Here is a 17,566-nt window from a genome sequence, read left to right on the forward strand (position 1 = left end):
TTTTCCGATTGTTCCTATGGGAGCTATATGCTATAGTCGTCCGATTTTGATGAAATTTTAAACATAATTCTGAAATATTTAACCATTGCTTTATGTCGAAGGACAAAACAAAAAATTAAAAAACAGCAAAGTTATAATTTTTTTCAATTATTTTCCGATTGTTCCTATGGGAGCTATATGCTATAGTCGTCCGATCCGGCTCGTTCCGACTTATATACTACCTGCAATAGAAAGACAACTTTTGGGAAAGTTTCATGCAGATAGCTTTAAAACTGAGAGACTAGTTTGCATATAAACGGACGGACAGACGGACAGACGGACAGACGGACGGACAGACGGACGGACAGACGGACGGACAGACGGACATGGCTAGATCGACTCTACTAGTGATGCTGATCAAGAATATATATACTTTATAGGGTCGGAAACGTCTCCTTCACTGCGTTGCAAACTTCTGACTGAAATTATAATACCCTCTGCAAGGGTATAAAAATGATCACCAGATGGAATGTCATACATCGGCGAATTCGTCATTAAATTGCCAATCAAATGGCAATCTCAGTTAAACATTTTTCAGATTTTCGAAAATTCGCAAAAAATGATGATGTACCCCCTTATCAAAAATGCGAAAATTGGCCATAACGTTAATTTTTCAAAAGTCTATTTTGAAAAATCGATTTTTATACCCTTGCAGAGGGTATTATAATTTCAGTCAGAAGTTTGCAACGCAGTGAAGGAGACATCTCCGACCCTATAAAGTATATATATTCTTGATCAGCATCACTAGGCGAGTCGATCTAGCCATGTCCGTCTGTCCGTCTGTCCGTCCGTCTGTCCGTCTGTCCGTCTGTCCGTCCGTTTATATGCAAACTAGTCTCTCAGTTTTAAAGCTATCTGCATGAAACTTTCCCAAAAGTTGTCTTTCTATTGCAGGTAGTATATAAGTCGGAACGAGCCGGATCGGACGACTATAGCATATAGCTCTCATAGGAACAATCGGAAAAATAAATGAAAAAAAATTATAACTTTGCTGTTTTTTAATTTTTTGTTTAGTTCTTCGACATTTAGTAATGGTTAAATATTTCCGATTTACGGTTTAAATTTCATCAAAATCGGACGACTATAGCATATAGCTCCCATAGGAACGATCGGAAAAATAAATGAAAAAAATTATAACTTTTCTGTTTTTTAGGTTTTTGTTTAGTTCTTCGACATTTAGTAATAGTTAAATATTTTCGATTAACGGTTTAAATTTCATCAAAGTCGGACGACTATATCATATAGCTTCAATAGGAACAATCGGAGAAATAAATGAAAAAAAATTATAATTTTTCTGTTTTTTAATTTTTTGTTTAGTTCTTCGACATTTAGTAATGGTTAAATATTTCCCATTTACGGTTTAAGTTTCATCAAAGTCGGACGACTATATCATATAGCTCCCATAGGAACAATAAAAATATATAAAGTAACTATCAAATAATTGAGCTGCAAATAATCATAGCTTCAATGTTTTTAAACATATACGCAAGTAAATTATAATTTTAATGTTTTCAAAAATGTTTAATTCTTGCAATAGCTGCAAGGGTATATGAACTTCGGCTTGCCGAAGTTTGCTTTCTTTCTTGTTCATATTAAAACCAAATAAATGGCTCTAAACTGATTTTAGATGGGTAGTATAGGCTGCCAGCTGTCCAAAACAGCCAATCTTATAGTTCTACCTCTAATTTTGGCCAAGTTACAACAAAATAACGCTTTAGAAATTTTTTATTGGTCAAATCTCCAAAAACTCAAAAAAAAGCACCTAAAATATCGGTTTTTGTATCAAAACCTTGGGAAAAAATGGTCACCAGATGGAATGTCATACATCGGCGAATTCGTCATTAAATTGCCAATCAAATAGCATTCTCAGTTAAAAATTTTTCAGATTTTCGAAAATTCGCAAAAAATGATGATGTACCCCCCTTATCAAAAATGCGAAAATTGGCCATAACGTTAATTTTTCAAAAGTCTATTTTGAAAAATCGATTTTTCATATTAAAACCAAATAAATGGCTCTAAACTGATTTTAGATGGGTAGTATAGGCTGCCAGCTGTCCAAAACAGCCAATCTTATAGTTCTACCTCTAATTTTGGCCAAGTTACAACAAAATCACGCTTTAGAAATTTTTTATTGGTCAAATCTCCAAAAACTCAAAAAAAGCACCTAAAATATCGGTTTTTGTATCAAAACCTTGGGAAAAAATGGTCACCAGATGGAATGTCATACATCGGCGAATTCGTCATTAAATTGCCAATCAAATGGCAATCTCAGTTAAAAATTTTTCAGATTTTCGAAAATTCGCAAAAAATGATGATGTACCCCCCTTATCAAAAATGCGAAAATTGGCCATAACGTTAATTTTTCAAAAGTCTATTTTGAAAAATCGATTTTTCATATTAAAACCAAATAAATGGCTCTAAACTGATTTTAGATGGGTAGTATAGGCTGCCAGCTGTCCAAAACAGCCAATCTTATAGTTCTACCTCTAATTTTGGCCAAGTTACAACAAAATAACGCTTTAGAAATTTTTTATTGGTCAAATCTCCAAAAACTCAAAAAAAGCACCTAAAATATCGGTTTTTGTATCAAAACCTTGGGAAAAAATGGTCACCAGATGGAATGTCATACATCGGCGAATTCGTCATTAAATTGCCAATCAAATAGCATTCTCAGTTAAAAATTTTTCAGATTTTCGAAAATTCGCAAAAAATGATGATGTACCCCCCTTATCAAAAATGCGAAAATTGGCCATAACGTTAATTTTTCAAAAGTCTATTTTGAAAAATCGATTTTTCATATTAAAACCAAATAAATGGCTCTAAACTGATTTTAGATGGGTAGTATAGGCTGCCAGCTGTCCAAAACAGCCAATCTTATAGTTCTACCTCTAATTTTGGCCAAGTTACAACAAAATCACGCTTTAGAAATTTTTTATTGGTCAAATCTCCAAAAACTCAAAAAAAGCACCTAAAATATCGGTTTTTGTATCAAAACCTTGGGAAAAAATGGTCACCAGATGGAATGTCATACATCGGCGAATTCGTCATTAAATTGCCAATCAAATGGCAATCCGTCCGTCTGTCCGTCCGTCTGTCCGTCTGTCCGTCCGTTTATATGCAAACTAGTCTCTCAGTTTTAAAGCTATCTGCATGAAACTTTCCCAAAAGTTGTCTTTCTATTGCAGGTAGTATATAAGTCGGAACGAGCCGGATCGGACGACTATAGCATATAGCTCTCATAGGAACAATCGGAAAAATAAATGAAAAAAAATTATAACTTTGCTGTTTTTTAATTTTTTGTTTAGTTCTTCGACATTTAGTAATGGTTAAATATTTCCGATTTACGGTTTAAATTTCATCAAAATCGGACGACTATAGCATATAGCTCCCATAGGAACGATCGGAAAAATAAATGAAAAAAATTATAACTTTTCTGTTTTTTAGGTTTTTGTTTAGTTCTTCGACATTTAGTAATAGTTAAATATTTTCGATTAACGGTTTAAATTTCATCAAAGTCGGACGACTATATCATATAGCTTCAATAGGAACAATCGGAGAAATAAATGAAAAAAAATTATAATTTTTCTGTTTTTTAATTTTTTGTTTAGTTCTTCGACATTTAGTAATGGTTAAATATTTCCCATTTACGGTTTAAGTTTCATCAAAGTCGGACGACTATATCATATAGCTCCCATAGGAACAATAAAAATATATAAAGTAACTATCAAATAATTGAGCTGCAAATAATCATAGCTTCAATGTTTTTAAACATATACGCAAGTAAATTATAATTTTAATGTTTTCAAAAATGTTTAATTCTTGCAATAGCTGCAAGGGTATATGAACTTCGGCTTGCCGAAGTTTGCTTTCTTTCTTGTTCATATTAAAACCAAATAAATGGCTCTAAACTGATTTTAGATGGGTAGTATAGGCTGCCAGCTGTCCAAAACAGCCAATCTTATAGTTCTACCTCTAATTTTGGCCAAGTTACAACAAAATAACGCTTTAGAAATTTTTTATTGGTCAAATCTCCAAAAACTCAAAAAAAAGCACCTAAAATATCGGTTTTTGTATCAAAACCTTGGGAAAAAATGGTCACCAGATGGAATGTCATACATCGGCGAATTCGTCATTAAATTGCCAATCAAATAGCATTCTCAGTTAAAAATTTTTCAGATTTTCGAAAATTCGCAAAAAATGATGATGTACCCCCTTATCAAAAATGCGAAAATTGGCCATAACGTTAATTTTTCAAAAGTCTATTTTGAAAAATCGATTTTTCATATTAAAACCAAATAAATGGCTCTAAACTGATTTTAGATGGGTAGTATAGGCTGCCAGCTGTCCAAAACAGCCAATCTTATAGTTCTACCTCTAATTTTGGCCAAGTTACAACAAAATCACGCTTTAGAAATTTTTTATTGGTCAAATCTCCAAAAACTCAAAAAAAGCACCTAAAATATCGGTTTTTGTATCAAAACCTTGGGAAAAAATGGTCACCAGATGGAATGTCATACATCGGCGAATTCGTCATTAAATTGCCAATCAAATAGCATTCTCAGTTAAAAATTTTTCAGATTTTCGAAAATTCGCAAAAAATGATGATGTACCCCCTTATCAAAAATGCGAAAATTGGCCATAACGTTAATTTTTCAAAAGTCTATTTTGAAAAATCGATTTTTCATATTAAAACCAAATAAATGGCTCTAAACTGATTTTAGATGGGTAGTATAGGCTGCCAGCTGTCCAAAACAGCCAATCTTATAGTTCTACCTCTAATTTTGGCCAAGTTACAACAAAATCACGCTTTAGAAATTTTTTATTGGTCAAATCTCCAAAAACTCAAAAAAAGCACCTAAAATATCGGTTTTTGTATCAAAACCTTGGGAAAAAATGGTCACCAGATGGAATGTCATACATCGGCGAATTCGTCATTAAATTGCCAATCAAATGGCAATCTCAGTTAAAAATTTTTCAGATTTTCGAAAATTCGCAAAAAATGATGATGTACCCCCTTATCAAAAATGCGAAAATTGGCCATAACGTTAATTTTTCAAAAGTCTATTTTGAAAAATCGATTTTTCATATTAAAACCAAATAAATGGCTCTAAACTGATTTTAGATGGGTAGTATAGGCTGCCAGCTGTCCAAAACAGCCAATCTTATAATTCTACCTCTAATTTTGGCCAAGTTACAACAAAATAACGCTTTAGAAATTTTTTATTGGTCAAATCTGCAAAAACTCAAAAAAAAGCACCTAAAATATTGGTTTTTGTATCAAAACCTTGGGAAAAAATGGTCACCAGATGGAATGTCATACATCGGCGAATTCGTCATTAAATTGCCAATCAAATGGCATTCTCAGTTAAAAATTTTTTAGATTTTCGAAAATTCGCAAAAAATGATGATGTACCCCCTTATCAAAAATGCGAAAATTGGCCATAACGTTAATTTTTCAAAAGTCTATTTTGAAAAATCGATTTTTCATATTAAAACCAAATAAATGGCTCTAAACTGATTTTAGATGGGTAGTATAGGTTGCTAGCTGTCCAAAACAGTCACTCTTATGGCTCTTCCTCTCATTTTGGCCAAGTTACAAAAAAAGGACGCTTTAGGAATTTTTGTATTTGTGAAATCTCCAAAAACTCAAAAAAAAAGCACCTAAAATATCGGTTTTTGTATCAAAACCTTGGGAAAAAATGGTCACCAGATGGAATGTCATACATCGGTGAATTCGTCATCAAATTGCCAATCAAATGGCATTCACAGCTAAAATTTGTTTAGCTTTTCAAATTTTCGAAAAAAATTATGATGTACCCCCCTTAACAAAAATGCAAAAATTGGTCAAAAATCTGGTTTTGTATCAAAACAATATTAAGTTTTCTAAACCGATTGTCTTTTTATGACTATGCGTCTTGTTTTGGCTGAAGAACAACCAAAAACGCTTAAGAGATCTTTGAATTCGTCATACAATTTCTGGTCCAATGGCATTTACAGATAAACTTTCCCAAATTTTCATAAAAAATGATTTAACTCCTTATCAAAAATGCGAAAATTGTTAGCACAATTAGTTTTTAAAGTCTCTTTTGCCTTTTTGGAGATCTATCAAGTTTGTCCCAGTGTGAAATCAGAATTGCACAACAACCAAAAAGTTGGCGGGGTGGTTTTCTGTGGGTGAGGGGCGGCAACCGATTGACCAACTAACTGAGTAAACTGAGTTAACGTAAACCGAGTTTCCTTCCTCATTGTTGCGACAGAATGGATGGCGGCGGCAACATTTGTTGACAGCAACAAGTTGCCGGTTTCGCCTTTGTTATTATTGTTGTTATTGTTACCGTTGTAGTGCTCTTTGTTGTTGTCATTTCTATTACAATCGATGCACTACACTGTCGGAAAAATTTGGGACGGCCATAGCGACATGAAGGTTTTGGATATAGTTGACATGGTAAAGTAAAAACATGTTTTAAAAAAATTTTTGTTAAACGGACATTGCATATAAAAGGAAATATTCATTTGATATATTAGTTTAATTTATTTATCCAATTTCCGTGTCCACTTCTGGCACGGTATATTATTTTTATTTTTGTGTGATTAAAGTCCTCCATAACGGTTTTGATTACTTCAATTTCCGCCATGTTTTCTTAATGTTAAATAACAAAATGCAATCAACGTACTTTACATGTGAGTTTTGTATAGATTTTCGGAGTGAGCAATCACTTTCCTTAATCACCCAAAAATAAAAAAGCGGCTCCCGCAGTCGCTAACCGCCGAATGCCCCCTGAAAACCTGAGCTCCAACCGAAAGCCAAACTAAAGCCAAAACGATCGTGGCTCAATGTCCAAAGCGGCGACTCTCGTGGTCGGGTTAAACCAATAAAATCGTTGCGCAGACGCGGCCATTCAGTTGAATTTTGGACTCGACAGACTTCGGATCGAAGCTCCGGCCGGGATTTGCAGCTGGATTTGGTTTTGTGTTTGGCCTGGGCAACTGGAAACTGGACTGCACGTTGTCACCTCGTTTCATAAGCGTCGTTTTGCAATTTCCCCTTCCCTCGTAAAAAGCAAACACATAATACATAAAACGATATGATGCTGCAACATGTGAAGATGCATCTTCTGCTGCTCCTTTTGACCATGGTGCACTGCATCGCCGGCACGCCCATCGCTCCTGCCACGCCCGACGGTGCCACGCCCATCGACGCCCGTGTCTCGGCCGCTGATTTTGGAGCCCAGGACGCCTTTGATGCCGCCGACAGCTCTGTTGAAGCCACGCAATCGCAGGCCAGTGAGGCCGGGTTCAAGGTGAGTCGGGGGTCAAGGGGTCAGTTGTATCCCAGCCGAAGGGCAGCCAAGGTCAGGGGCCTGAAAAATAACACCAAGCTCTTAATCACACATAACAATAGTGGGATTTTACAGCTATCTATGATTTGTTTGTTGCTCCAACACATGATGACAGCCATGAAGATTAGGAACATCAAAACGATAATAGTAAAAGCTCTTTAAGTTAACTCTCCGATGTTATGCAATTGTTTTATAATCAATTTCTACCTCAATTTTAAAATCAATTTAAATTTAAAACACTATATTCTATCATACAATATTGTTTTTATATCAGAAAAATAAAATATTAATTTAATTGACAAATTAAAGCATATTTTGTGTCTCTATAAACTAAATTCAAAGTTTATTACTTTAATTGCCTTATAATATTATTTATTTTATTATTTTGTATTTATTTACGACTACCAAGTAATCTACACTTATTTTCGAGCAGATTTCTTTGCTGCCGACTCCAGCGAAGACGGCCGAATCGGTGAATCTGGAGCAGGAGGCCATTCCCTCGAAGGTGCTGAGCGTGTACGACAACAGCCAGAAGAAGCTGGCCGATTTGACCCAGGTAAGTGAGGCCATATCCCCCCATTTCGCACCAGTTGACCTCACTGAAATCGATCCCAGCCCATTCCCATTTTGGACTCGATCAGTGAGCACGAAAAGTACGGCAACAATGGCGACATGTTCGACGGCATCTCGCGATCCATTGTCAACGGTTACGAGGCCTTCTCCAACCTGCTGAACACCTTCATTCAGGTGAGTGCCGAAATTCCGGCGATTGTTTGTGTTTGCTTGCCTTTTCCCATCGTGGAACCATTCGCACACGCGTTGCATAATATTCCCAGTGCAGTTTGAGTCACTGACTGTCCAACTGCTGATCTCTTTGCCGGTGCTGCACATCTTGAGTTGCTATAAAATAATTGTGGGAAATTACTAGATTTAAATACGGTTTTATCGCCATTTTTTTAACGCTATATTTACCTGTTTTTTAATTGTTTTTGAATTATAATTAATATTTAAAGTAAAACTCTTATACAAAATACTTTTAAATTTAAATTCACAAAAAGGTAAATCAGATGACAAAATAAAAATCAATAAAACATTAATATTTCTTGGTGAGAAACAATTGTTATTAGTTTCCAAGAAATCTACAATATTACAATATTGGCCGTTTTGTGTATTTATCCATAAAAAAGAGTGTAAAAAAGCTAGATTTGTGGGTAAAAAGAAAACCCAGATTGGCAGCACTACCGATTGTTGGCACTGCTTATGCAATTAGTCGTATGTTTATTTTGACCAAGGTCAGTTCCAGCTTTCCCTCTCTTTAACACTCGCTTCCTCTCTTTCTCTTCCTCTCTCTTCATCACTTTTACTCTCAGAAACCCAAAGAGTTGGCGCGCAGCGTGACGAAGGGAATTACCGCCCAATTGGATATCATCGGTGGCAAGTTGGTGGGCCTCTAACGGTATTACACCACCCACTTGAACTGCTTTTTGTTTGTAATTTAAATAAATACTTTAATTTATTTGTAACTTAACACGAACATGTTGTGTAGGAATGTATTTCGATATAAATATAAATATATATATATGTATGTATAAATAAAATAATCATATTCATAGTAGTAATAATATTTGTTTTAACTATCTGCTCCCTCTTTCTCCTCTTCGTCTTTGTCTTCTGGGTTTTGTTGCTTTGCGGGCAGTTGCGGTTTCTGCTATTTCGAATACTACAAAGTTCCATAAAATAACATAAGTATTAATGTATAATTATGTATAAATATATAGTTGATATATTGCTTTAGTTAAAGGGTTACGAGCATAACTGGGCCCAAATACCCTGTTGACACTATGCTTTGTGTACTTTTGGCGGCCTGATAAGTATTGTACGCACTGTACCCGGTTTTGTGTGTGTACAGGGTCTTGGGCCATAAACTATACTACTAGAGAGCACATCACAATATGGATACACCGCTAACTAAACATCTCTGTATATATGTATGTGATTGTGGGAACACTGGGAACATTATGCCCTGTTCACACTGCCGTTGATGTGGACACGTCATCCTAGCGCCCTTAAATTTTGTTCGATATGTCTTCGCCTACAGATAACAACAAAAAACAAAAAAAATACACTTTCAATTAAATTAATTTTTGGCACATTTCGCAGAATGATTTAGAACCTAAGAGAGCTAACAAAAATAATAGAGATAGCGACAGGTGGGGGAAGGGGGTAGCTCCGACCCCCCGATTTAGAAGTTCGCCAAGCACCACAGCATTACAGGCGCGTTCAATCCTCCCAACTGCTGGTGCGGGTTTGGGGATCGATAGAAGGGGAGTACGACTTGTAGGTGTCCGATGCACGCTTGTGTTTCACCGTGCAGAAGAGCAGCATCGAGGTGATCAGTCCGAATAGCTGGACGAAGGCGATCCCGAGACCCACGGCTCCCACCACATTCAGCTGGCCGGTGAACCAGCTCTGCAGCGAGTGGGCACAGCCCTTGTCCCACCACAACGACGGGTTCTCTGATCTGAAATATATTAAGTAGAACATAATATAACAATTTGAATATAGTATAGAATATAAGTAAGAATAATAGCATTCCAGGCAAACCGAAAGGATGTAGAAACTAAAATATCTAAAGGTTTAATATTTTAAATATTTTATAAATTCAGAATTTTGATACTTTTTGGGGTTGTTTCAAGTCTCTAGGTATTAAAAATAATACAAAATTAGATTGTTAAAATTAAAGTTATTACATTTTTTGGACAGTTTCAAAGAACTACCTATTTTTTGGCTATCTGACACTTTTTTTCGAAGTTTCCAAGCTCTGAACATTAATTTTTTTATTGAAACAATCTAAATCTAGATCGGTCACTTACCTGCCGCAGTCGGCACGCATCATTCCGTCGCCGGATCCTTCAGTGAGCACCTGGCGCTGGTCGTACAAGGTCCTGCAGCAGGACTCGGGCACCCAGCGCTTTCCCGGCCACGACTGGATGTCGTACCAGTCCTCGTACGAAGACACGCCGCAGCACTCGAACTGTGGATCGATCGGTGGAAAAGGGTCACTACTGCGATCTCGAACTCGATCTCGATCTCGAAAGGAGAAAGGGGAAAGGGAAAGGCGCCACTCACCGACTGCTGCACACTGTCCCAAATGGAGGCCACCGAAGGCGCCACCAAAGATCCCCGATCGCTGGTGTTGTAGTGCCGCTCGATCCCGAAGCGCAGCTCGTTGGCCAAAGTCCGTCCCAATCCGCCGCGGAAGAGAAAGGCGATGGAGCCCACCAGGAACTCGCTCATGAACAGCATCACAATCAGCATGAAGTACTGCGGGGAAAGTAGGAGTAGGGGTATGGCAACGTATGAGTTACGCAGAAAATAAAAATCACTCATACGACATGAGTGCCATTAATAAAACTTCATTTTTATCATTTAATGGAACATGCAGCTTCAAAGAAAATTCTTATTATAGTTTTTAAATTCTTCATTTTATATATGTTTATTTATAAGAATAAAACAACGGTACGTATGAGTTGCACATAAAAATTACTCATACGTCATGGGTGCCATATTTAATATAATAAATTTTAAAACTCTTTTTTATGATTTAATGGAATAACACCTATGAAATTTCATAGAAAGGACTCACATTCTATAATATAAAAAACAAATGAATAAAACCAGCAATTTCGAAAGAGTTACACTTCCTTGAAATATTTTTATACCAATTAATTTTCTGCCACAGGTGTTAAATGTTTCTGATTCTTGTGAAATGGTTACAAGAGTAAGTTTAATGGGTTAAAAATCAAATGGAGTATATCATTTTTTTATATTCCAATTCTTGCTCAATGTTCCTCTCCATTAAGTTTTCCCTGAAATGTTTTTTCCAAAGGTTGGTGGGTAAAAATTCATATTAAGCATACTATGTTTTTATATTCTAACTTTTGATTAATGTTCCTTTCCTTAGCCCTGCTCCCCCATCTACTCACCAGTACCAGGAGGCAGCGGGACTGCACCCAGGCGCCACAGCAGCCGAAGAAGCTGACCACGAACCCGGTGCCCCCGATGCCCATGAAGATGGTGTCCGCACTCAGGCCGGCGTGTTGGGGCAGCAGCGTGGCGTAGCCCTCGTAGCTCAGACGCAGCCACAGCCCGGCTCCTAAAAACGCACAGCTACACAGCTGCAATGGGTCGAATCGGAAAATGGAAATTGAATATTAGAAAGGCACTTATTACCATGCAGAATAATCGAAAAGAGAGAGGGAACTGCAAATTGCTTTGGGTACCACAACTAATTGTGATTAAGAACCCCGAATTTAAATTGTAGTTACTACAAAACGTTTTAATTAAAAGCTTTTACTATTAAGATTAAAAAGTAAAATGTTTATGTGGGCATGGTAAATCAATTTAAAAAGCTGTTAATATGTTAATGAAGCGAATAGGTATTTTACATTTTGATTGCAGAAACAATATATAATACATTAACATTTTGAAGTCAATAAACCGTTTTAGATATGCCAACAAAATAAATAATTAGGCCATAAATAATTGTGAAACATTTTTAATACAACTAAAGAACAAACAATTTGCAAAAAAAATATATAAATTTAGTTTAAATAATAGTGAGAAGGAGGTAAATCTAAGGATTCAAGCTTAAAAAACTGTTTCTAAATAAATAAATGTCAATATTTCTGTCTCGAATGAATGCTGATCTACGTTTCTATGGGAGCAGTTAAACAGCCTGTTTGTTTTCAGCCAGTGTCAGATGGACACAGGCCTTGATTAATTGCCATTGATGCTTCATTTGGTGAAGGATATATATTTCAGAGGTAAAAATCAGATAATTCCCACGATTGGCAGCTGAATGCAGAGCCTTCAAAACCCAACTGTTGCATGTCCACAAAGGCTGACATGTGACATGTGGGGAACTTTCCGGGGAAACCGACTGCAAAAAGGCGACGGAAGCTGCAGCTGCAGATTGAGATTCAAAAAGCTGCAACCAGAGTCGCCGCCAAAGTCAAAGTCGAGTTCGAAACTGGAACTGAACTGAACTGAACTGAAACCAAAGCCCAAAGCCCAAAGCAAAAAGTCAATGACAGGCGCTGTGACAATGCAACATGCCGTCACAAAAGACACTTCCGCTGCAGACGACGGCGGCAAAGTTATGTCTCTGATTAGCTGCTCTACCTTCTGATTCTGATTCTGATTCCGATTCTCATTCTCATTCCGATTCTGATTCTATATGTTTACACTCTGTTACTGATGCTGCATATCCGTCGTCACTCTATGCACTTGGAAAAAATAGTCAAGATTTGTCCACTCACCAAAGAAATTTTGAATTATCAACCAAAAAATGAAATCATAAAAAATAATAAAGCAAACATCAGTTCTGTTTAATCTAAGTTTCAGAAATTGTAATGGTTTAACAAACTTTACAAAATAATAATCCCCTTTTTTTTTGTTTGATAAATTGCTGCGAAAAATCTTAAAAATTTGTTTACCATTAAATAAATTTTTATTTATATTTATTCAATAATGGTTAAAGAATTTCAAGCGTTGTGTGTGAAAAATTTTTAGCAACCTATAGATTTTTTTGGGTAAATTCAAATAACTTACCCATAGAATAATGTTGAGCCAGCAAAAGGTGCGGCGTATGCATGTATAGCCGGCATTGCCCATCGCGGGTTCTGAAATTAGAGAAGAAGACTTCAGTCAGGGCTATTTTACCTCAAGACCCTTTAATATTTCGAATCCCCCTCGTTTCAACATAAATTATGCGCGGCAGCAGTGTTTTCTAGCTATCAAATGAGCGATTTGGGTCCTCAATTGACTGAAGGTTCACATAAATAACTTATATTTATATATCTTTATTATTATTATTTTTTGTATTTCATTGGCATTTCCTTTTGTCTATGCCATGTAACTGGAGTACCGAGTGCACCGAGTGTACCGAGTGTGTGTGTGCCACCGCAGCGGGGGCGTTTGGTTAAGCAATTGCAGCTGCTGCACATGTACAAATGTCCACACATGGATGGGCACTCGCTTATGCAAATATTTCGTATGATTGAATGAAAACAATAACTAAACAAACAAATAACAAAATTAACAGCAGCAGCGGACGCAATGTCCATGGTCACCGAAGCATATGAACAGATAAATGGATGTCCTCCTCTGTTTATTTGAACTGAGTATGGCAAAAAGCATTCAGGGTTGACAATTATTTAATCAAAATTATTTGTTCCACTTCCTTTAGGTTTGAAAACAAATAACAAACAATCATTGCAAAGTAATTACATATTCCAACAACTGCAAGAAAGTTATGTTAGCTTTAAAAGAACAATCACCATTGAATAGTTTATCGTATAAAGCTAAATATATTCAAAAATCCTATCTGCAACATTGCGAAAGTGTAGAGAATCAAGGGGCGAATTACTATTGCCAAAATTACCATTCTTCTTCACTTTCATGGGAAAGAATTGCCTTCATGCAAATGATCACATGTTTTGTTGCAATCGAGCTGCATGGATCTGGGAAAATTCGTGTTCGACCACAAACAAAAATTGCGTGTGAGCTAGCAATGAAATGAAAATGAAAATGAAAATGAAGAGGAATAGGGTTTTTTAATTATACTGCCGACGATTACGTGTTATAAAAGATCTATTAACTGCTTGAAGGATACAGCGAATTAAAAATTAAACAAAAATTGTAATCTTAAATGGCTTTAATTAACCTCGTTGATAAGAAGATCAGACACTAGCCCTTAGTATTTGGTACGTTTTTGAACTCTAGGCTAAGCATTTATTTTTAAAGTAAATCGTTGGATTTTTAGGATGGTGAAAATATAGCTAATTTATTTCTCGAGTTTTAATATTCTGCCTAAAAATATACAAAATGAATCTCCAGCCAACCTCGCTAATAGATCTGAACTTGAAATCCCAGAGGAGCACGCGTCTCCTAATCTCGATCCTCCCACACGATAATGCAACCCCTTCGCACTCGCAGTCGGACTCGGACACGGATTCGGATTTGGATTTGGAATGCCTTGCTCGAGGGTCGAGAGCTGCGCTATCCACTATATAATTGAAATAACTATCATCCGTCCGCCCCCCGAACATAATAATGAAATAGTGCAAATAATAAGCGGGAATGGGCGGGGTAATGGCTCTGGTCTGGACTGCGATGTCCAGGGCTGTCCAGTTCGCATGGCTGTGGCTTTTTTTCAGTCCAGTTCCCATTACTACTGCGATTACCATTCCCAGTTTGTCGTCTCCAAGTGCGAACAATTGCACAAGGCACACAGAAACACAGCAACACAAAAACACAGCAACACAAAAACCCAGCAACACAGAAACAGCAACAACGAGAGCAACTGTCGCTCGCTTATTTTCCAATTTAACTCAATAACGCGGACTGGCTTAATGGCATTTGACGCTGAAAATTTGCGATTTACCCACCCACCATTCCCCACCGCCCCCATCTATACACCGCACACCACAACCACACAGTACACACTACACACTACACACTACACACACCATATGCCCTATACACTATCCACCGTTCACATTTATCATAATTCGAGTAGCTGGATCTGATGCTGCGGATGTGGCAGAGTGATTTATGCCCGGGGAAATGCTGCCAGCTTAAATCTCAAATTGTTTCCATTTACCCAAAAGTTTAGAAAATTGCCATTAGATTTTCGCAACACTGATAGCAAAACTTATATATTGGTTAGATTCTTTTTGGTTTTCAGTCGCAAATTAAAGTGTGGTATTAATTGCCCTTTCTTCATTGAAATGCATTTAACCCAATTCAAATGTGTTTGCTTTTGGATGCATTTGGACATAAACATTTGTATATATACATTTTTTAGCATTTGTCCTAATTCTTTATTTCTAAATTAGAATAGTAAGTAGAAATAAGACAATATTGGGAATGTGGAATGTGGAATGTCATACCTATTGAAATAGGTATGTACTTCTGGTGAAATCACAAGACACAATGCCAAGTTGGTAATTTCTTTTTGTAAGAAAGCTGTCCCTTAAATTATATTAACACTATAAAATTAAAGAGAGAAATCGTTGGACTCAACCAAAATCCGTAAATTTTAAAGTGAAAGATTAAATGGTTAAATTTTAAAGTTATATGATGTCAAAGCATCTTTATTAGACCTCCAATAAAATACGTCTTTATAAATAAAAGTTATTTAAAATGGGAGCACACAAGTTTAATATTTCATAATATCCAAACAAAGAAAACAAAAGACTAAAAGATCAAACAGGCAAAAGAAAGATACTACTTTGGGTATTTTAATCAAAAAGGGCTTTGAATTCTTTGTTGAACTTTAAATAAAAGTTACTGAAAATGGGAACACAGTGTGTAATATGTTTGGTAATGTACAAACAAAGATCACAAAAGATCAGGGGAGGATGACACTTAGAGAGTACTGTACAGTGGAAACCAGTAAGTAAACTTGGTATTGCGCAGATCCGCCAGCTAACAACAACAACAACAGCAACAACAACAACTTTAGCAACAAGATCAGTCGCTCTGAAAAAAAGATTTTCACCATCTGACCATTGAGACCTCCGCTTAATGTTGTTGTTTGTTGTTGATTCTGTTGTTGTTGTTGTTGTTGTTGTTGTGGGTCTTTCAAAGTGTCGTCCACGAAAAGTTTTCTCTTTTTTGTTGTAGCTTTTCAGTGCTGTTATTGTTGGTTTTCGGGCCGATCGGCCAATCTATGTATTTATACTTTGTTTGTGCCCCATTGCCGCATTTCTTTTCAGTTGCAAATTACTTTAAGTTGCTATTTGTTGTTTGCTGTTAGTTGTTTGTTGCTTGCTGTTCGCTGTTTGCTTTCAATCTGGTTTTTGTGGCTGTTGCTGCTGCTGTCAATAAACTGCAAGGTTCGTTGTTATCGTCACTGCATCGGTTTTCTATAAGCTATATATATTGTTTGGCCTGCAAAAAGGACATTTACATTGGCTATGTGGTCGGGATTTGTAGTTATCGGGATTATCGCTGCTTTCAACGGATTTTCGTTCGCACTGGTTAACACAAAATTAAACTCGAAAAAAAGAAACAAAACTGAGACACTTTCTGGCCCAATTAATGTGTGCAAGAATTTCCGATTTTATGCTATTCGTTCACTTGGTTCTGCACTTCTGAGTCGGATAAGATCGGATCGTATCGGATGGGATCTCTGGGATTTCTGTGCGCTCGCCGCGGTTGTTCAAAATAAACTGACAATTCTGCGCGTTGTCAGTTGAAAATAGTCAAGAAGCAGCCGAAGTGGCACGAACGTCCAGCCGAAGTGGCTTCGGTGGCAACTTGTAGCACACTGCACAAAATATTGTGTATGCCCCACAATTAAAATGTTCATAGCTTATTTTTTTTATTTTGGCGCAGCCTAAAGATTTCATAGATTTCGTATAATTGTTTTGTTTGTTTTCATTTAGTTGTATCAAAACATTATTGTATTTAATTTTAATCAAGTGGAATATACAGAAATATAAAATGTATGTTTTACCTTAAACTTTTTTGTTTTTATTATACAATTTAAGTCATTTATTTGTGCAATTTTTGTATATTGAGGGACATCAGAAGGTTATTAAAGCCACTGGCATAACAACACATAACAATTTTACACACTCTTCCTTATGTAAATATTCGCTGTTGATAAGAAAATGCAACCCACAATAATTGCATTTATACATACATATGAATGTGGTTCTCTTCAAATGTATTAAACTATATGATTAATTTAAGTACCTGAAATAGGTAGCTGATTTAAGTACCTGATTTTAATCGACATATTAGACTCAAAAGTAAATCAAAGTGTTGTATATATACCCAATAAAGTTATCTAAAGACAGAAATCAATTATTTTAAGCATAAGGATTATTTTAAAAATATAAAAATAATACCCCAAGTCCTTCTGCGTATGGATTACCACAGCGATTTTTTAAGTGTATTAATTGGTGACAGTTGCACCGAGACCGTCGCTCTGAGAGAGCAAAACACTGGGAGAATTGGGGAGTACGTGAGGCCTCAAAAGAGCGACGCGCGCGCCGTCTGCATACTTTATGAATGAGATTTATGTTTAGATTTCAGTGTCACGTTTTGATCCACATTTCGGCCTAAGCACCACAGAAAAAAGCTGAAAACAAAACAAGAAGTACAATAAACGA

The 17,566-nt window shown here is 36.3% G+C and overlaps 2 protein-coding genes across 2 annotated transcripts; one reads left to right on the forward strand and one right to left on the reverse strand.

Moving 5' to 3' along the window:
* The first annotated feature begins 6,937 nt into the window (after nt 1–6,937).
* Nucleotides 6,938–8,940, forward strand: LOC108141472. Its single transcript, XM_017264882.2, has 4 exons — nt 6,938–7,340; nt 7,813–7,935; nt 7,995–8,126; nt 8,750–8,940. Exons 1-4 carry the CDS (start codon nt 7,125–7,127, stop codon nt 8,831–8,833), a joined length of 555 nt encoding a protein of 184 aa, XP_017120371.1. The 5' UTR covers nt 6,938–7,124; the 3' UTR covers nt 8,834–8,940.
* LOC108141455 (tetraspanin-9) lies at nt 8,867–16,615 on the reverse strand. The gene is made up of 6 exons (XM_017264862.2): nt 16,357–16,615; nt 12,993–13,063; nt 11,366–11,557; nt 10,509–10,703; nt 10,253–10,413; nt 8,867–9,900 (listed from the first exon to the last, which is right to left on the reverse strand). Exons 2-6 carry the CDS (start codon nt 13,053–13,055, stop codon nt 9,660–9,662), a joined length of 852 nt encoding a protein of 283 aa, XP_017120351.1. The 5' UTR covers nt 13,056–13,063; nt 16,357–16,615; the 3' UTR covers nt 8,867–9,659.
* Nucleotides 16,616–17,566: the final 951 nt, after the last annotated feature.

The sequence above is a fragment of the Drosophila elegans genome, unplaced genomic scaffold, assembly GCF_018152505.1.
Source record: "Drosophila elegans isolate 14027-0461.03 unplaced genomic scaffold, ASM1815250v1 contig_149, whole genome shotgun sequence".
Taxonomy (NCBI): Eukaryota; Metazoa; Arthropoda; class Insecta; order Diptera; family Drosophilidae; genus Drosophila; species Drosophila elegans.